At 40.7% G+C, this 20,849-nt stretch overlaps 2 protein-coding genes across 3 annotated transcripts; one reads left to right on the top strand and one right to left on the bottom strand.

Moving 5' to 3' along the window:
* The first annotated feature begins 5,045 nt into the window (after positions 1–5,045).
* MIXL1 (Mix paired-like homeobox) lies at positions 5,046–8,562 on the top strand. 2 transcript variants are annotated; one of them, XM_024753155.1, is made up of 3 exons: positions 5,046–5,105; positions 5,723–6,150; positions 7,329–8,562. In XM_024753155.1, exons 2-3 carry the CDS (start codon positions 5,743–5,745, stop codon positions 7,632–7,634), a joined length of 714 nt encoding a protein of 237 aa, XP_024608923.1. In that variant the 5' UTR covers positions 5,046–5,105; positions 5,723–5,742; the 3' UTR covers positions 7,635–8,562. The 2 variants fall into 2 exon arrangements, with proteins under 2 accessions (XP_024608923.1, XP_024608922.1); XM_024753154.1 differs by lacking the exon at positions 5,046–5,105 and having other exon boundaries at positions 5,633–6,150.
* Positions 8,563–12,944: 4,382 nt separating this feature from the next.
* Positions 12,945–20,069, bottom strand: LOC112404966 (protein lin-9 homolog). The gene is made up of 4 exons (XM_024753156.1): positions 19,947–20,069; positions 15,189–15,368; positions 14,920–15,017; positions 12,945–14,428 (listed from the first exon to the last, which is right to left on the bottom strand). Exons 1-4 carry the CDS (start codon positions 20,058–20,060, stop codon positions 14,323–14,325), a joined length of 498 nt encoding a protein of 165 aa, XP_024608924.1. The 5' UTR covers positions 20,061–20,069; the 3' UTR covers positions 12,945–14,322.
* Positions 20,070–20,849: the final 780 nt, after the last annotated feature.

Here is a 20,849-nt window from a genome sequence, read left to right as displayed (position 1 = left end):
CTTTACTTTTTCCTGGTTCAGTTTAACTTTGTGCAAGACACATGATACGCGCTAACTCAATACCATGCCGCACCCCACAGAGAGTCAGGGAATTCTGAAGCTAAGTTTCATTACCCGCTTAGAAGAGAACAGAATGATCAAAATGACATGGAGTTTAGTCAACTGACAATGTTGAAGAAACTCATGGAATCATAAGCAGTGTTCTCATATCATCACTCTGGAGAAACACCGTTCACGAATGCTACAGGAGTACCTCACACACCGCTCGGCCAAATCTATAGGAGACTGTCCAGTAGGAAAATGAGGTGATCATTTTGATGATCCAGAGTTCTGTTTAAACAATAAAAATGAGATTCTAGAATTCAACTCTAGTGTATGATTTTGTATCAACTGAATATCTCTTTGTATCTACATATAAAAAATTATCATGGAGGAGTTCCTTGGTGGCCTAGTGGTTAGGATTCCGGGCTCTCACTGCCGTGGCCCAGGTGCAATCCCTGGTCGGGGAACTGAGATCCCGCAAGCTGTGCAGTGTGGCCAAAAAAAAAAAAAAAAATTATCATGGATCTAGAGATTATCATACTAAGTGAAGTAAGTCAGACAGAGAAAGACAAATAGCATATGATGTTGCTTCTATGTAGAATCTAAAAAAATGATATAAATGAACTTATTTACAAAACAGAAATAGACCCACAGACACAGAAAACAAACTCATGGTTACCAAAGGGGAAAGAGGGAGGAGGGATAAATTAGGAGTTTGAGATGAACATATATGCACTAATATATATAACATAGTTAACCAACAAGGTACTTGTAACCATACTCAATATTTTGTGATAACCTATCAGGGAAAAGAATCTGAAAAAGAATACATATATTGATATATACAAAACTGAATCACTTTGCTGTACCCCTGAAACTAACATAATGTAAATCAACTATACTTCAATAAAAAATATCAAATCAACTATCTATTCAATTACAAATAAATAAAATCAAAACAAAGAGGAGAATAGACAAACAGACTGATATATACAAAACTGAATCACTTTGCTGTACCCCTGAAACTAACATAATGTAAATCAACTATACTTCAATAAAAAATATCAAATCAACTATCTATTCAATTACAAATAAATAAAATCAAAACAAAGAGGAGAATAGACAAACAGACTGTGGACAATGAAAATACGAAAGATTTCAAAACTTAAGCTACAAAATCTAGCACTTACCAGATAAAACATTTTCAGATGAAAAAAGAAATTATCAAAGAAGAGTGATTTGCTGGATGATGATATAGAGCTTAGCTGTTCAATATGATAGCTACTAGCCATGTGTGGCTACTTAAATTTAAATCAATTAAACTGAAATAAAATTTAAAATTCAGTTCCTTGGGGGCACCAGCCCCATTTAAAGTGCTCAGTAGGTACATTGCAGGAAGAAATGTCAGACAAACGCCAGGTGTGAGGACCAAATATTCTGCTAGTGGTTTCAGTTTTTCTTTTCAAGTGTGTAGACATAAACTTGGAACATTGATGGTTTCCTTTCTCTGAGGTTGAAATGTTCTTTTAACTTTGTTGCATAGCTATGTGAATCGGGGTCGTGAAAGACATACAGAAGAGTCTTTCCTGCTCAGAGGCTTTTGGGTAAAAATCACTGAAAGAAGAAAAGGAATCATCCTTTTAAAAAACTCAACACGCTGGGTTCAAAATCTGTTTCGTGTTTGTTATTTGAATTTATACGACGCTGACTAAACAACAAAAAAAGCTTCTTAACATTTTATCACTTTCCTAGCACATTAATACCTTTTGGGGGTGTTGTCTCTCAATCTCTTGTAACCACTGGTTCTGAAATAAACTTCAGAAACTGAAGAGGCCTGGGCAGAAGAGGAGATGAAATCAAAGCGAGGCCAGGATCAAAGGGGCAAACAGCTCTTGGATCTCAAGGTGAAAGCAGAGCCATCGACTCCCCTCGGTTGCCTTTTCCTGGCTCTCCCTTTAATAAACACCCAGGGCTCCAGAGCCAGGCCTTAGGGCAGCCCAGAGGGGAAGAGAGTACTTAGCACTTGGAGAGGAAAGGCAGGCCTCTGTGATGTTTGGGGGAGTCAGTGACAGGAACCGTGGTGGGAAATGTGGAGGAAGCAGAACAGGATGGTGACCCCAGATGGCTCCATCCTCCCCAGCCTGGGCTGTTACAGAGCCAGTCTTGGCTCCAGAGAAAAACGTTTTCTTTATGTGTCGTTTTTCTCCTGCGTTTTTACTTGTATTTACCAGCTCTCCCCCCATTATACAGGAAGCATCTCTGAAAACTGTCTTCTATTTCACCTTGCCCTTCCTTTGTGTCTATTTCAATAGGCGTTACTGACAGACCGAATATAGGTAATGGCCAAAAGCGCTCAGCAAATCAAGTGGCGAGGAGCAGAGCCCACGTGTTATGAGGGGGAATCAGACCCCTGACCTCAGGGATCCTTGTCTTCCGCTAACCCTGAACTTTGCTTTGCTATTCTGTAGCTGGTAAACCGACGTGCTTTGGTAGAAGAAAGTACTTTACAGAGCTTATGTAAAAGGTACTTAAATTTCACAGATTATCTATTTGGGGAAAGAACTTGCAATAATTATTTCTTAAGATATTGCCAAGGATCGGGCTCTTTCCATTTTGCATTTGGAGAAACAGGTATAGAAGAATGAACAAATGTTCGGTGTGCATTCGCAGCAGGGTCAATGAGCAAGGAACCTAGAACTTGGATTTAGTGAAAACCACTTATGATTTTTTAGGTGTTTGTCAAGCAAAAGAGAAGCAGAAAATGACTTTAGAGTGAACGTACTCCCTAGAGACCCTGTAGAGGCTTTTACAGATTTCATTAGTCAATGAAAAGCCCAAGAGGACTGGGAGCACTGTTCCTTCTGTGCAGTAACACCTCTTTTCAGATACGTCGCATTGCATTCTTTGCTTCCGTTTTTAAAAATTAGTTTTTTTTAAATTCAGATTTTACCAGTTTTTCCACGAATGTTCTTTCTCCTTTTCCAAGGATCCAACTCAGAATACCACATTGCATTCAGTCATCAAGAAACTAGGTTTTAAAAATGAACTTACAACAATAATACAGGCACATAATTAAAAAATAATAAAGCACACCAAAGGGTATAAAACAAAGTCTCCAGCTATAACACTTCACTCCAAATTCCAACCCTGGGTTTCTACTGTCTCCTCAGTGAGGTTATTTTTTTAGGTATATGCAAGCACACACCATTAAAACTTCATTTTAGAGTGAAAGGAGGAGAGAAGGGGAAAGGATGAAATCTTATTTCAACATAGAGGATTATAATTCCACACAGACTCTCAGGAAAAGTCATAAGGAGATAACGCTCATTTAGTCAGTTTGGAGGACTATCAAGTTGCAAATTGAACACTGCAATTTCTTATCACCAGTTTAAAAGACAGAGAAAAGACTGTCTTACGTGTTTAGATTCCTTCATCAAATCGTCACCAGGCACTCCATTCGTGTCTGCAGGTCCATTTTCCTGGCAAAACTGCAAAACAGGCCGGTTCCGTGGGCCCCTCACAAGTGAGCAGATAGCAGCAGAGGAAAGAGGCTTGGACAAAGGACTTGGCGGGGGGGTATTTCCACACAGGCCGGAGAATGCTGATGACTCTTGACCCCTGGGCAGAGTTTCTGGGTTGCTGGGCCATCTGGCTCTTAAACCTCAGCTGGCAGCCAGCAGCCGGCAAACCTCTGCTTTCCTTGCGTGGTTGGCCTCCTGATCTCAGAGCGACAGCAGTGGACCTCGGGGTCTGCGTGGATCTGGCTCCATCACCTCTACCTATGACTGGGAACCCAATGGGCCCAATGTGCCTGGAAGAGAACAACCCCGGGACTGGAGAGGGCCAGAGGGCTTCACCCTCCTCTGAGGCTGGCAGGGGAGCTCAGCAGGGCCCCCGGGGGTCATGTCTGGAGACCAGCTCGGCACAGTGCCTTTGGAGTCATTTGGGCCTCGTCTAGATTGTGGAGTGTTTCTTGATCTGTAAAACTGGGTTAGGAATACCTACTTCATAGGCATGTAAGTAAAGCACAGCCTAGTACAGTGACACTACAGAAATGGTTTTTGAATTAATGAATGAAGGAGCATAGTAAAATAAGAGGGTCTGACCTCCCATCCCATACATCCTCTGCCTAAAAACCCCAATGACCTGGCTAAGGAATAAGGGAGGAAGGGAGGAGAAGGGAGAAAGAGAAAGAGGGGGTAAGGGGTGGGTGCAGTTGTGAGAATGGTCAGACTGCCTACAAGAGCCTCGGGGGCTGCGCAAGCGCTCTTGGGACACGGTCCCCGACCCTATCCCCTATCCCCACAGGGAGAGAATCAAGCACAGGGCTCCTCTTTGCAGCTGCCCCAAGAATCCTTTTTGCTTTGACACCTGGAAAGTCCATCCAGGACGAAAATATCCAAGGTCTTCCTGAGGCTGTCTTGTAGCATTCTAGAATGGATAGAGACAGGTGGGGACTGTAGCCTAAGAGACCCTCCCAACTCAGAGCCCTCTCTGAGTCAGTGACAGTAAATGGTCCTGGTGAAATCAGGGCTCAGGTTCCGGGAGCAAGAAGACCCAGGCCTTTGGGTTCCTCTCCTGAGGACGTGCACTCTGGTGGAGCAGTTCCCATACTGGACCATGAGTTTCTATAAAGTGAATTCAGTGGCATCCAATTCAACAGATGTTAATTGGTGCCTTATGCATAGCGCCGTATGCATAGTAGATGTACAAAGCAGACACTCAGACTTGAAAGAGAGAAGTGGTTCCTGTTAAGTCTTTACGATCTAGGAGGGGAAGCAGATACATAAACCGTAACCACAGTACCAATCTGGGTAAAACGGGAACTTAAATGAGGACCAAAGGGCAGAGGCAAGAGAGAGTGGAAACTTGGTGGTGCCCCTTTCATCTCCTCCCTTCCAGCTCAGATGCGTCTTGAGCATTGTTGGCTATCTGCAGAAAGGCCAGATCAGGAGCCAATAAATGAGTCTAGAAAGGCACATTCTCAACCCTGCTGTGCCTAGGGTACCCTTATTCCTAGGCCTACAGGGACATTCCAGACAAAAGGTCTCCTCCCCTCCAAGGTGAGTTTACTGCCTCTCTTTAAGGTCTCTTTATCTGCACCCCCCTCTTCTGATTCAGGATTTGTCAGGGAGGCTTGCGGAGGACAGGGGCTGGGCTGTTTGACCAACCTGGTACAGGGTCTAGCACATAGCAGGGGGGGGTAAATAAATACCTTTGCTGACGACAGACGGGGCAGCGGGCAAAGGCTCACTGACCTGGCCATGCGAGAGAGAGGCGGCCCCCGGCCCTCGCCGCCCTGAGCGGGTGACCTGACCCCAGAGGAGGGAGGTTCCGCCCGCACTCCGCCCACGCACTCGAGGGGCCCCCGGCCGCCGCGCTCCCGGGGCAGACCTGCTCTGGGGGATGTGGATTGCGGTGGCGGTGGCGGGGCTGGCGGGGCGGATGAACGGGGGAGGGGTCGGAGGGGGCCCCGGCCCAAGTTCACGCCTTCCTCCCTCCATCCCACGGGCAGCGGAAGCGATTATTCCCCACCGGCGTCTGGCGGGGCGGGGGGTGGGCTCGCACCCCGAAGAGACACGGGCCTCCCCGCGTCCACCCCTTTGATCGCGCCGCCACACCGGGCCCCCTCCCTCAGCCCCGGGGCCGGTATAACTAGAGGCCGTGCCCCTCCCGGCAGCGCACTGGGGTCCGGCAGCGATGGCCGCAGCTGAGCCCAGCCAGCTCCAGTTCGGGGAGATCGCCGCGCCCCCCGCCTACCGGCCCGCCCACCCCGGCGGGGCGTTCCTGCCGACCCCGAACCCCGCGGCTGCTCTGCTCCCCGCGCGTCCCTCGGGCCCCGGTCCGGAGCGCGGCGCCCCGGTGGCCTTCGCCGGCTTTCTCGGTAGGGGTCCCGGGCCCGCGGCGCCGCCCTCCGCCGCCCTGGGCCCGCCTGCGCCCCCTAAAGGCGCGGCCGTCCCGTCGGCGTCGCAGCGCCGAAAGCGCACGTCGTTCAGACCCGAGCAGCTGCAGCTGCTGGAGCTCGTCTTCCGCCGGACCATGTACCCCGACATCCACCTGCGTGAGCGCCTGGCCGCGCTCACTTTGCTCCCGGAGTCCAGGATCCAGGTGAGCGGCCGCGGCGGGCCGGCACGTTCGCCGGTGCCACTTGCTTGACGTTGGGCAAGTTCCTTCCCTTGAGCCTCGGTGTCCTAGGCTGTAAAACCAGTACTTGCCTACGGTGATTGTGAGGCTTAAATGAAATAATTCAGCTGCACGCTCAATGACTTCTGCCTCTCATTGCTGAGGATAATAAGGGCCCCTCCGAGGAGACTAGCTGGTCTCTTTGAAATGGTCAGAAAGTAAATCCTCAGCAGGAAGGTAATAGGAAGTATTTTCACACTTTTTCCTTATCCAGGAAGAAGGGACAGATGAGGCACAGTTGGTGTTTCCTCCTGCTGGCTCACCAAGTTGCCCCCTGGGCCCCTAGGCCACTTTCTTGGCAGGTATTGGGTCTGCAATGTGGGTTGTAAAGGATGTAACGTCTTGGGGTAAAGCCTGAAGCATGTGGAGCTTCTCGTCAGAGTTTGAAAAATCTAGCGCAAGGTGCGTTTGTTGCCTAAAGTAATAAAGACAGGTTCCTCGGTATTTGTGGGGAAATAGTGAACTGAAAAATTTATTCATATAAGTGAATGAAGTCCACTGAGCAAAATGCCTCTTTAAATAATTTGACAAGGGAGTACACTTTCAAAACCTAATTTTCCAGGGCTTCCCTGGTGGCGCAGTGGTTGAGAGTCCGCCTGCCGATGCAGGGGACATGGGTTCGGGCCCCAGTCCGGGAAGATCCCACATGCCGTGGAGTGGCTGGGCCTGTGAGCCATGGCCGCTGAGCCTGTGCGTCCAGAGCCTGTGCTCCGCAACGGGAGAGGCCACAACAGTGGGAGGCCCGTGTACCAAAAAAGAAAAAAACCCCTAATTTTCCAAATTCTTTTAAGGGCTATCATCTTTAAGCATAGTAGCATTTTTTCCTCAAATTCTTAAGTGCTGCTATTTCTGTGGCCTCATTTTTCATTGCAGATGTCCCTATATAAAGTATAGCTAGAACTAGGTATTATTCCAATTTTGCATCTGGGAATGGTGAGGCCGAGAAAGCTAGGTGCTCTGATTTGTGAAGTGTTCTGTGAAAACCATAAGGTTCGGGAGCAGGGAGCCAGGGCATGTTAAACTGGAATTTATAATGAACTATGAAGGTGTAATAGTAGCATGAGGACTCCAACCAAAAGCAGTTTCTCTCTCCCCCCTTCCAGGTGTGGTTCCAGAACAGGCGCGCCAAGTCGCGTCGTCAGAGCGGGAAATCCTTTCAGCCTTCAGCCAGGCCAGAGCTTTTCCTCCATCACTCTGCTTGTGAAACTGAAGCAGAATATTTGAAGCCCCAGCTGCCTCTGGAGGTAGATGTGAACTGCCTGCCAGATCCCAACAAGGTTGGAGGAGACATCTCCAACCCTAGCTCCCAAGCTCAGAATTTTGAAACCTATTCTCCTCTCTCTGAAGACATTGGTTCAAAGCTGGACTCATGGGAGGAACACATCTTTTCTGCCTTTGGTAACTCTTGAGGAGTCTGGGAGAATTCAGGATAAGTTCAGAGGAACCATGACTGACAGCCAGGGAGACACACATCAGAATACCATCCTTTCTGGCTTCCATGTTAAGGACTCATCCATGTTAACCTTAGTAATGGTTTTGGGTCATCTCTCACCTGTGAAGCTTCTTCCCCTTTTGCCCATGAACTTTTGCCCATGGCCTGTTCTTTCTTTATAGTACACACCCCCTAGGAGTTCTGGCATTTTTTTTTTACCAGTGCATCTCCAAATCTGCACTTTCATTTTGGTCTGCATACCTGCTCTTTCCTACCAGTCCTGTTGGTATTTTTTTGAACTAGTTTTTCAGAACTATCTTCACAAGAACGCCTTGGTTCGACTCAGTTTCCCCTTGTGCTTAACAGCTGCTGTCTTCATATGGCTCCTCCAAGGCTTATACCCTTAGACTCATGTTAACCCAGCTCCTTCAATCCTCATCCTATCATCAAGATTTACTACTTTTTCAATTTGGCCTGACATCTTTATGCTCATTCGTAGCTCCGGTGATTCTGCATCCAGATTATTTAAGAGCCCCCTGCCTCACGTTTCTCAGATTTAAAAAAACTACTCTAGAAATCTGTAGTAGCTTCCAGCTGCTACCAAATTATAAAAACGTTTTGGTTACCCTTCCAGATAACGGACATTGATAGCCTACAGGACCACTATGCGCATCTTCTTAGGGTCACCCATCCACAGTATATATATATGCCTCTGTCTCAAAGCCACTCCTTTCAGTTTTAGAACCAAATGAATAACCTGTCTCTTTCAAAACACTCTAGACCTCCCTCCTGAAGGCTGTAACTTTTTCTAATCCTCATTTTGTACCTGTTACTTCAATCACTGCAGCATTACCCTTAGCACTTGTTATTGTGCTTCTGTGCAACTTCAGTTTATTATTATTAAATGTTTTCCACAAACGTCTCATTGTAATTCTGTTTAAATGAGTTCTGTCCTTTAGATAGCACTTAGTACAGCGCTTCACTCCATAACTGCTCAGTACATATTTTGTGGTCATGAGAAACATTTCTAAAAGAAAAGTTTCTGCAAATGTAGTTTATAAAGCCAGTAATCATGGTATCAGCAGGCCACTGTGCTGAGGCATTTAACTTGGTTAAAAGTCTATCCAGCTTGTTCAAAGTTTAGTAACATGAGTCTTCTGGTTTCAGGAGATTTCTCTTTCCCAATTTATATGATAAGAATGTATGTAAATTACTAAGTTAGCCCAAGATAAATTATTGCTTCGAGGTTTTGAGGGTTTTCAAACTCCTAAGGACAAAAGGAAACTGTTTGTATATGAGGTAATCATAGGTGAGGTTTCTCTGTAAACTGTGCTTTGGAGGCAGCTCATGAGAAGCCATGGCTCGGGCCAAGACTCAGGTTTGTCTTTTTTTTTTTTTTTTGTAATGGAATTTTTTTTTTCTTTTGGCTATGCCACGCAACTTGCAGGATCTTAGTTTCCCGACCAGGGATTGAACCCGGGCCCTTGGCAGCGAAAGTGTGGAGTCCTAACCACCGGACCGCCAGGGCATTCCCCACGACTCAGGTCTTGATGATTCCTAGAAGAGTCAGAGCTATGCTGAATGTCTCAGAGATCATACATGCCAGTTACCCTGATTTTCATAGAGGTGTTAAATGGCTTGCACTTTTCAGAGTAGCAAATCCACTATTAAAAGCAACCAGGACATGGGCTTCCCTGGTGGCGCAGTGGTTGAGAGTCCACCTGCCGATGCGGGGGACACGAGTTCGTGCCCCGGTCCGGGAAGATCTCACATGCCGTGGAGCGGCTGGGCCTGTGAGTCATGGCCGCTGAGCCTGTGCTCTGTAACGGGAGAGGCCACAACAGAGGCCCACGTACTGCAAAAAAAAAAAAAGCAACCAGGACATAGTTCAGGCTTTAGCAGCAGACTTGCCTTCTGAACCCTTAAAAGCTGTCTGAAACCAAAAATGAAACGATAAACATTAGCTCTTACCATTTTCAGTGCTTGTTATGTGCCAAACATCGTGCTCAGGGCCTGCCCCCGGGGTGGCCAGGAAGTCTCACAATCACAGAGCCCTTCCTTTGCATTTAGCCTTGTGACAAGGCCAAATGAGACGACATAAATACATTCACAACTGAGAGACATACAATAACTCACAGTCCCTTGCTGGGGAGAGACGCCCGCTGGGGGAAGCGCAGGGCAGGGGCCCCGTCCTCCCCAAGGCTTGGGTCTGCAGCCAAGTGGGTGCGCGTCGCCTCCTGTTCATGTCTGTTTCCCCACTTGTACCAGAAAATACTACAGTACTGCACCATCTCTGGACAGTTGAATCTGAAGATGTGGAACCACAGACAAGAAGGAACTACATATAGGAGGGATGACTGTGAAGTTACACAGGGATTGCCCATGGCAGGGAGGGTTGGCCCCTAAACGCCCTCCCCACACCATGTTCAAGGGTCAACTGTGTATCAGACTTTTCCTTTATTGTTAGCACGTTGTGCATCCAGTTGAAGACATCTTTCCTGCTCCTGGATTATAAAGGTATTTTCCTGGGTTGTCGTCCTACAGTGGCCTTTCCCGTTTAGGCTTTCAGTCCACCTGGACTTGACTTCTGAATATGGTGTGAGGTGGGGGGCAAGTCTCATTTGTCTGTCTGTCAAACTGTCCCAGCACCAGATTAACTTTTCAGTTACATCAGCAACTAATTGCTTTATTTTAAACAGTAATAGAAAAAAAAAAGTAATAGAAACACTCCTACTAAAGTTAGTGAAGTACAAACCACTTCTTTCTTATCTATAGGCAATGTGAAGATTTTTGTTGTTTTTTTTTTGTTGTTAGGGAAAGAAACCATTATAAAAAAACATTTACACTACTTTATTTCACTTAAACATTCGTGTATCAGGATATTTTTATTTCATCATAAATGATTACTTAAATCACTGGCATAAACATTCCTGAATTTTGAATCACTTTAATTATAAATACTAAATATAAATTTTTAAAAGCTAGAAAGACAATTTCAACACATTTTACATGAAAAACTTAAAACATTCGGTCTTTATTTTCTTTCCATTCTTACTTTTCCTGGATGTTCTCAAATAAAGATAAGCAAATGACTTAAAAAAAAAAAACTTGCAGTCCACTAAGGATCACATTTAAAGGAAACATGGTAATTAGCTTACTAACTTTATCATTGCATTTACATTGTGTTATGTTCTGCTTTCCCCAGTGAAGAGTTTAGAAAATCTACAAATATTTAAATATTGCCACAAGTTTTAATGTGGGATCCTCTAAGAACAGTGATTTGTACCCCTCTCAAGCTCTTAGGAGACCCTAACTGCTAAATGTATCTATTATAGGCACTATATATTTATTCCTCACAACTGCCATATAAGGTAGGGACTATTATTGTTTTAAAGACTACGAATTTTAAGTAGTGGTTGACAAATCACACAGCTAATAAATGACGGCCTGGACACAAATCTAGGACTAACTCAGTCCACCATTTTATTCACCACCATAATGCCTGCTATATTGACCTGGCCTTTTTAGTTAGGACTAATGATAACGTGACAGGTTTAAAGGCAACTCCTTAAGCAGAATTTGTACACCCAAGTGAGTACTGTCTCATCTTTCAAAACAATCATCATGGAGGACGATACTTTTACTCCAGTGACACTAATGTTGCTTAGAGCTCTTTTGAGACTCTTATTTGTTCATTTGTTCCACAAATATTTCGTGCCTATAAAAGGTACTTTATCAGGGCCTGGAAATAAAATGGTAAGCAAAACCAGCAACGGTCCCTCCCCTCATGGACCAAAGAGGCTAGCATGGAGACAAAAGAAGAAATATAAAATTGCAAATGTGACAAAGTGCTGGAAGGAGGGGTACACGAAGACCTATAGATGATGTGTTGTGGTCAGATAAAACTTCCCTAAGAAAGTGATGCTGAAGGTAAGATCTGTAGGATGATCAGGAGTTACCAAGGTAAAAGAAGAGGGAACACAGAGGTCACTGAGTGTGCAAAGGCCCTGTGGAGTAAGGAGCAGGATGGAGAAATTGTAGGGGAGGCTAGATCATGCCTGGCTGTGTAGGTCTTGTAAGAGAGTTCTGAAATTGTCCCGAGAGCCGTAAGACTTCAGATGGGGATAACGTGACCAGTCCTGTGTTCTAAGAGTATCGCTCTGGCTGCATCTGAGGAGAGCTGAGTGGCTACTGGGAGGTAAGTTAGGAAATGACTGCTGTGTTCCAGGCTAGTGATGATGGCAGCTGGGCTAAGAGTACTGGTGATAGTGTAGATGGAGAGAAGTGCATGAATTCAAGGGAAAAAAAATTTTAATTGGCAAGTTGTTTTGTAGATTCTCAACAGTAGCAAATGAATCTATTTTTGGAACTAGCAGTAATTCAGAACCAAATCTGCGTTAACACCTGATATGCTTGCTTGCTCACTCAATCTGGCTTTGATAGTTTTCTTTGGAGCTCCAAAAATGTGTTAGGCAGTGGCAGCATCATTTAAATGAATGTACAGCTGACCCCAAATGACTACTTTGAATTACATAGATTTCTTCTTCCTTACACAAAAATAAAATTCAAATATATTCTTAGGCACAGTTCTTGCCATCAACACATGATGGCACTGAAAGATACGGACAATGCTTAATTAAATATGTGCAAAACCATGTATAATTTATTTTATTATTTTTTTAACATCTTTATTGGAGTATAATTGCTTTACAATGACGAGGTATAATTTAAGTGTGACAAGTTAGCCTTAAGAAATGTAAAAGAAAAAATGTAAAAAATGCTTACCTAAGTCTAGGCAGAATATATTAAAAGGTAAATCCTTGGGCTTCCCTGGTGGCACAGTGGTTAAGAGTCCGCCTGCCGATGCAGGGGACATGGGTTCGTGCCCCGGTCCGGGAAGATCCCACGTGCCGCGGAGCGGCTGGGCCCGTGAGCCATGGCCGCTGAGCCTGTGCGTCCGGAGTCTGTGCTCCGCAATGGGAGAGGCCACAACGGTGAGAGGCCCGTGTACCGCAAAAAAATAAAAATAAAAATAAAAATAAACCCTTCTCTAGGTCTATATAGTAAGCCAAGTAACTTACTTGCTTAGTGTTTTCCACAGTGATTACTCAGTGATGGGGAAAAAAAAAACCCTAATGATATTTTAATTCAAAATGACTTGGTAATTAATCTGTACCGTTTTTCCTAAAAATATAATTTAGTAGAAATGATAATTTTTAAAAACTTTTTAAATAGAAGGAATACTTATCAACTTGTATTAATTAAATGAAAATGAAGATCATATTAATTTTCATAGATCAATTTATTTAGAATTACAAATATTAAGAATAAAAGATTTATGCATTTCTTAATTAACATAACAGTTTAGCTAAATATAAACTCTGCACTAAAGCTCTGCAGTGGCACAGTACCAACAAAGAATATGGAAGCATTTTTAAACTATACAAAAATTTCAAATGGAAAATAATCTTGTTTCAGTTTTATTATACATTAACATATAAAAAGTCTCATTTTATGAGACATCTAAAAGAATCAAAGCCACTTCTACAGCTATATCTTTAACTCCAAATCTGAAAACAATTCATTTTATTTTGACTTTATAATATTCTATATTAAAACAGAGAAAATTCCAAATACACACTTTTTACAAGATTAACATCTTAGGCAGGGTTTTCCTTAAAAAACCAAAAACCAAAAAAGCCCACAACCAAATACAAACCTTTTTCTCCTTTTCCTAGCACTGGCTATTATATTTGTTTTCCTTATAAAATCTTTTTACTTTAAAAATTGTGTAACTGTTGGATTTTAACCAGTAATCTGGTTCAAGAGTTGTGCAAATAAACAAAAAATATGAAAATAGTGTGTTATCAGTCTTTTTTTTTTAAAAAATAAATCCCATAACAATAGCACATCTTCCCCTGAATTGATGGGAAGAGACATGCCAAATCCATTTGCTGAAATTAAGCATCTTGCAGTAATGTTTCTTTCCTGCTCCTTCATTTTCTTTCAACAGACAAACAACAAAGGTTTCTTTTATAAATTATGATAAATTAAAATATTTATTATTATAAAATGATCTATAGAACCATGTCACATTGCAAGTATATATCATATATACTTGTAAAGTCCATATTTCCCACCTATATTCCAGTGGCTTCCTAAAAATGAGGACTTCCCATATCTCATGATGTTATCTTTTGAAGACTGAGGTGGTGATCAACTAAATGAACTGGAGTTGTAATTTTCTAGATGGAATTTCCACATTGCCATGCATAATGCACAAAAAGACCATGTTTCTTCACGTTCTCCATTGCAGTAGTTGTCTGCATGGGTTGGGTTGAATTCATGCACGTTAAAAAGATGGTCAACATATTCTTCCATGAAATTATATTATGTTCAGACATTTTCAGTTTAAAAGTACTTGCTAATAAACATATGTAACATAAGCAATGCTACTGCAGTTGAGTAATAAAAGAAAAATAAATATAATGCTGGTCAGCAATGCTGGTTTAAGAAGCAGTACAGTATATTAAAATGCCTTATTTGGAGATTTAAATTTCCCTTGTTTTCCAGCAGTTAGGTTATTTGGTGTTGGAAGCCTATATAAAGGAAGAGAATTTCTCAAAAACAATGTCCTATGCAGTTGGAATAATGAAATCTTCTATTCAGTCTCTGTTGGTGTTATTTGCTGCAAAGGCATGTAAGTTTCCCATCTGGCTCAGGCCACTCTGAATATGTGCAACATGAATTTCTACATTATTCTGAAAGCAACTAAAGAAAGAAGAAACATGGTTAACTACATTATCTCACAAAATGAAGAAAAACAATTTTTTAAAAAGGTAGAGCTGAATTGTTGTTAGGAAATAGCTAAGATAATGACCCCAGGTAAGTAAGAAATCTTCCCTTTACATTAGCCATAATTCTACTTCAGTAATAACTGAAAAAGTATATTTGAAAGAAGCAAAGGAGCCACAGGAGTACTGGAAAAGGAGGACGAATCTCTCTTTGGGAATCTCTGTAAGTTGAAATCCATGCTAATTCCAAACCTAAATATTATGTCTTCTGATTCCTTTGTATAAAAAAATCCATCTGAAAATTCTACTTTGTCAATAGACTGGATATAACCGAAAAGCTCGTTTACAATTTATTTCAAGGATAAAAATCATATGAATACTTCATAAATATGTAAAAGTCTTAACGCTTATACTGGAAATCACAATGAATTTAATATAAAAATAATTAGAATACATCTAATGAATTACCTGATATTAGAAGCATCTATTGTACTCTTGATATCATTTAATGAATCTGTAAGTGATTTAAATTCAAAGGAATTCAGGTCTCCTCCTTCTGCCAGACACTAAAGGAAAAAATATTTCAAAATTTAATCGAATTGTAGTTCAGATACAGACAAACACCCTGCTCTAGTATACAGTTTAATTTTTTAGCAACAAATTAGCATAGTTTGTTTAGGTGTCAAAATTAAGAAAATATTCTTAATATTTTCTCCGAAAAGTTCTCCGAAATTTACCTTAATTTGTAATAAAATAGCTGTCAGCCTGGAGATTAAGTCTGTCAGATTTTCATTTTCAACACAGGGCTGTCCTGTTGAGGAATTTGCATGCCGAACAATTTCCTGTGCTTCTTCCTCACACCTTCGTCTCATATCTGTCGGCTGATCTGCTGGCTGGAGCCCTTGGTCTGGAGCAAGCTGAATACAGATGATTAAAACATAAAATGTACATTCATAAGGCCATGATAACTTCTGTGTGTTTGTGCCCTGTTTTCAGGTTAAGATTTTTATAAATCTAGCATTTATAACAAAAATGATGCTCACTCTTACCTTAGAGGTTTTTTCTCCTCTAACTGTATTTTCTTTCTGATTTGTTTTATATTTTTGGTAACTTTTAATTTTGAGATACTTTAAAACTTCTAAAAAAGAATAGAACAAAAAACTCTTGATAACCTTTTACCCAGATTCACGAACTGCTTATGGTTTACTGTTTGACTTAACATTTGATCTTTCTCTGTCTGTATATAATTTTTTTTCTCTTAACTATTTGAGAATAAGTTGCAAACACTGTGCCTCTTTACCCCTAAATACTCCAGTTTGTATTTCCTAAGTCCAAGGATATTTTCTTACATAATCACAGTGCAGTGATCACAATCAGGAATTTAGCACTATGTATAATGCTATTTTCTAACAGTCTATATTCAGATTTCATCAACTGTCCCAACACATAGCTAGTTTTCCCCCTGAAAACATTTGGTGTCCTGTTTCTCTAGACTTCTTTACTCTGGAACAGCTCCTCGGTCTTTCATGACCTTGATATTTTTGAACAGCACCAGACCGTTATTTTGCATAATATCCCTCAGTGTGGGTGTGTTTCCTTTTGATTAGACTAAGGCTATACACCTTTGGCAGGAACACCACAAAGTGATGCGGAGTTCTTGTCAGTGCATGGTGATCAGGAGGCGCGTGATGTTTAGCTGTCCCACTACTGCTGCTGTTATCTCCGGTCGCCTTGGTTAAGGTAGCCATGTACCTCCTAATCATCCCAGAGAGCTTCCTCGACCATTCTTAGAGCAGCACACTGCTCCACCATGGGATGTACCATAAGTTTAGCCAACTCCCTATGTATGGGCATTTAGGTTTTTTCTAATATTTCGCGATTATCAGTAACACTGCAGTGAAGAACCTTGTCTTCTAACACTTAAAAGTTTTTTTTAAATTGAAGTATACATAAACATATAAAAGGATACAAATCCTAAAGAGTATGGGTTAATGAATTTTCACAGATCAAACATGAGAAATCAGCATCGAGATTAAAATGGAACATCACCAGCCCCTCAGAGACCAACTGTCATCTTCCAGTAGAATACTCCAAGGGTAACCACCATCCTGACTTCTAGTATTGTATGTTGGCTTTTGCTGGCTTTTGACTTTTACATAAATGGAATCATGCATTATATATTCTTTTGTGTCTGACTTTATCTGTTCAATATTTACATATGAACAAATATGTTCACATATGTGTGAGTTCATCCATAGTGTTGTGAATAGTTGAGTTCATTCATTCATTTTTTTTTCTAAGATTTTTTTTTGATGTGGACTATTTTTTTAAAGAAGTCTTTATTGAGTCTGTTACAGTATTGCTTTTGTTTTATGTTTTGGTTTTTTGGCTGCAAGGCACGTGGGATCTTAGCTCCTTGACCAGGGGTCGAACCTGCACCCCCTGCACTGGAAGGCAAAGTCTTAACCACTGGACCGCCAGGGAAGTCCCAGAGCTCATTCATTCTTATTGCTGAGAATTCCATTGTATATTATATGTCAGTTTACTGATTCATTCTAGTATTGATGGGTATTTGGGTAATTACTAATTTCTGGCTATAATGAACAGTGATGCTATGTATATTCTAGTGTATATCTTTTGGTAAATACATGTTCACATATATTTGGTATATATTTAGAAGTAGACTTGCTTGTTCTTATTTTAAAATCAATATTGTACTTCCATAAGAACTTTGTGAAAATTAAATCATTTTACTCCATTAGGAAATGAGCCTATCACATATGGCCTTGTGTACATAATGAGATACAAAAAGACTGGTGAGCAATCCACTTCTGCATGTTTTGTTATATGTTATCTTGGACTGCTTGGTTTGCACCTCTTGTGGATGGTTGCTAGTTCATGGGGAGAACTCTGTTTGCTAGGACACACATGTTGCTATGTAGGTAAATGACAATTACCCGGAAAATAAAAATAAATGATAATGGATGGCTAAAGGAATGAGCAAAATATACTCAGAGTTTAGATACAGGTAATCACAGTTCATTTCCCTCAGTTCTATTCAAGTGGATTGATAACATCACCAATGGCAGATCTTTGGGACTTATCTATGAGGCTAGTGTCATAAAAAACTATAAAGAATCTGATATCACAAATAGAGATGGCTTTAAATAAACCCATGCACTTATGGTCAATTAATTTACAACAAAGAGGCAAGAATATACAATCGAGAAAAGGCAGTCTCTTCAATAAATGGTGCTGGGAAAAATGGACAGCTACATGTAAAATAACGAAATTAGAACATTCTCTAACACCATATACAAAAATAAACTCAAAATGAATTAAAGACCTAAATGTAAGACCAGATACTATAAAACTCCTAGAGGAAAACATAGGCAGAACACTCTTTGACATTAATTGCAGCAATATTTTTTTGGATCCTCCTACAGTAATGGAAACAAAAGCAAAATAAACAAATGGGACCTAATTAAACTTAAGAGCTTTTGCACAGCAAAAGAAACTAAATAAAACAAAAAGACAACCTACTGAATGGGAGAAAATATTTGCAAACAATGCAACCAACAAGGGATTAATTTCCGAAATATACAAACAGCTTATACAGCTCAATATCAAAAAGCAAACAACCCAATAACAACATGGGCAGAAGATCTAGAGACATTTCTCCAAAGACGACATTCAGATGGCCAACAGGAACATGAAAAGATGCTCCATATTTCTAATTATTAGAGAAATGCAAATCAAAACTACAATGAGGTATCACCTCACACTGGTCAGAATGGCCATCATCAGAAATTCTATAAATAATAAGTGCTGGAGCGGGTGTGGAGAAAGGGGTACCCTCAGACACTGTTGGTGAGAATATAAATTGGTACAGCTAGTATGGAGAATGGTATGGAGGTTCCTTAAAAAACTAAAAATAGAGTTACCATTTTGATCCAGCAATCCTACTCCTGGGCATATATCCAGAAAAGATGAAAACTCTAATTCAAAAAGATACATGCACCCCAATGTTCACAGCAGCACTATTTACAACAGCCAAGACATGGAAACAACCTAAATGTCCATAAGCAGATGAATAGATAAAGAAGATGTGGTATAATATAAGAAAAAAAACAGAACAAAACAAGAAGATGTGGTACATACATACAATGGAATATAACTCAGCCATAAAAAAGAATGCAATAATGCCATTTGCAGCAACATGGATGGACCTAGAGATAATCATAAGTGAAGTAAGTCAGACAGATAAAGACAAAGATCATATGATATCACTTAAACATGGAATCTAAAAAAATGATACAAAAAAAGATTAAAAAATGATATAAATAAACTTATTTACAAAACAGAAATAGACTCACAGACACAGAAAAGGGGACATATAAAGGTTTACCAAAGGGTTTCCCAAGGGGTGGGGGAAGGATAAATTAGGAATTTGGGATTAATGGATATACACTACCATATATAAAACAGATAAACAGTAAGGACCTACTGTATAGCACAGGGAACTATATTCAATATCTTGTAATAACCTATAATGGAAAAGAATCTGAAAAAGAATGTATATAATTATATATATATATATATAAAATTCAGATACATATATATATATATCTGAATTACTTTGCTGTACACCTGAAACATTGTAAATCAACTATACTTGAAAAAAAAAATAAGAGTGGCTTTACTGGAATATACAGCCTCTAAGAAAGCAAATGCCGGAGCACACTAAACTCATCACAATCATCTAATTCTTACCTTTCAGTAAGAAACTCAAATTTTAGGTGAACCTGTTGAACCACCTTCGTATATATAATTATATGCGCATGATAATGGTAACAATAATGATAATTCACAAATAACCCTGTAATCTATGCGACTGAAGTTCAAGAATCTATAGTTCTAATGTAAAGTTTATTTTTTTAATTTTTATTTATTTTTTAAATTGTTTTGGCCATGCCGCATGGCTTGCGGGATCTTAGTTCCCTGACCAGGGATTGAATCTGGGCCCTCGGCAGTGAAAACACGGAGTTTGAACCAGGGAATTCCCAAATATAAAGTTTAAAAAGGAACAAACAAAATTATATACACAGCATGATCATAACTTTGAGAGAAAAAGCATGTATGGTAAAAAAAAAAAAAAAATTAGGAGGAAGTAAACCAAAATATAGTCTTTGGGGTAGTGGAATTAAAAGAAATTATTTTTCTGGATGTTTCTAAATTTCAGGAGAGCTATAATATAATCATTTGTAATTCAAACGAACAGAAAACCAACAGAATTGATAGCTCACTGTGTATAAAGCACTCTTCAATACGGATGCTGTAAGGAATAGAAATATATATAAAATATGGTTCTGCTACAGGATCTTGGCTTAATTTGGATTTTCTAAAATGTGATGGTAACAGTATTAAGCTTCAGATAAGAGTGGAAAAAAAAAAAAGACTGGAGGTCACAAGGGAAATTCATACAAATTACCTACCTCATAGCAGTACTGTTGAACTTTATGCAAAACTTTGTTTAGGTCCTTGTTCAGTTGTTCAAGCTCTAGAACAATTGTTGCATATCTCCGCTGAAATTCAATGCTAATGGGCATGGAATATGATTTCTGAGAAGAAAAAAAAAAGTCAGATTTTGATAAATTTTTTTTTAACAATGTGATTTCAATTTATAACAGGACATTGGACTTACTCAAAATAGACTAAAAGTTATTAAAACAGTCTGTACTCAATGTTATACTTCTTAAATGTGATAACGGTATTATTGCTATTTAGGAGATGGTTCTTAGGAGTGTCATGATGCCTGTCATTTACTCTTTTTTTAAAAAAATATATTTATTTTTGGCTGCGTTGGGTCCTTGTTGCTGTGCGCGGGCTTTCTCTAATTGCGGCGAGCGGGGGCTACTCTTTGTAGTGGTGCGCGGGCTTCTCACTGCAGTGGCTTCTCTTGTTGCGGAGCATGGGCTCTAGGTGTGCAGGCTTCAGTAGTTGTGGCACGCAGGCTCAGTAGTTGTGGCACATGGGCTTAGTTGCCCCGCGGCATGTGGGACCTTCCCAGACCAGGGATCAAATCCGTGTCCCCTGCATTGGCAGGCGGATTCTTAACCACTGCGCCACCAGGGTTATATATGGAGAGAGAGAGAGAGAGAGAGAGAGAGAGAGCACGAGAGAGATTAAATGAAGCAAAATTGTTGAATCTATATATGTTTGTTATATAAATCTTTCAACTTTTTTAAACTTTATCATTTTTAAAAATAAAAAGTTGGTAAAAAATTATATATATTCATTTGAAGTGTTCTAGTTACTAAATCTCAATTGATTCTCCACCTGGAATCAATACAATATAGCACAATGGATAAAAGCATTGGTGCTAGAATCAGATTATA

The sequence above is a fragment of the Neophocaena asiaeorientalis genome, unplaced genomic scaffold (genome assembly GCF_003031525.2).
Source record: "Neophocaena asiaeorientalis asiaeorientalis breed wild unplaced genomic scaffold, Neophocaena_asiaeorientalis_V1.1 scaffold634, whole genome shotgun sequence".
Classification (NCBI taxonomy): Eukaryota; Metazoa; Chordata; class Mammalia; order Artiodactyla; family Phocoenidae; genus Neophocaena; species Neophocaena asiaeorientalis.
This window is presented reverse-complemented; position numbering and strand designations above follow the sequence as displayed.

Coding starts and splice junctions, on each gene's coding strand:
- MIXL1 (XM_024753155.1), top strand. CDS start 5,743: ATGGCCGCAGCTGAGCCCAGCCAGCTCCAGTTCGGGGAGATCGCCGCG. Junction 6,151..7,328: donor TCCCGGAGTCCAGGATCCAG/GTGAGCGGCCGC, acceptor CCCCCCTTCCAG/GTGTGGTTCCAGAACAGGCG.
- LOC112404966 (XM_024753156.1), bottom strand. CDS start 20,060: ATGCCCATTAGCATTGAATTTCAGCGGAGATATGCAACAATTGTTCTA. Junction 15,018..15,188: donor CTATTTTATTACAAATTAAG/GTAAATTTCGGA, acceptor TTTTTCCTTTAG/TGTCTGGCAGAAGGAGGAGA. Junction 14,429..14,919: donor ATAGATGCTTCTAATATCAG/GTAATTCATTAG, acceptor TTCTTTCTTTAG/TTGCTTTCAGAATAATGTAG.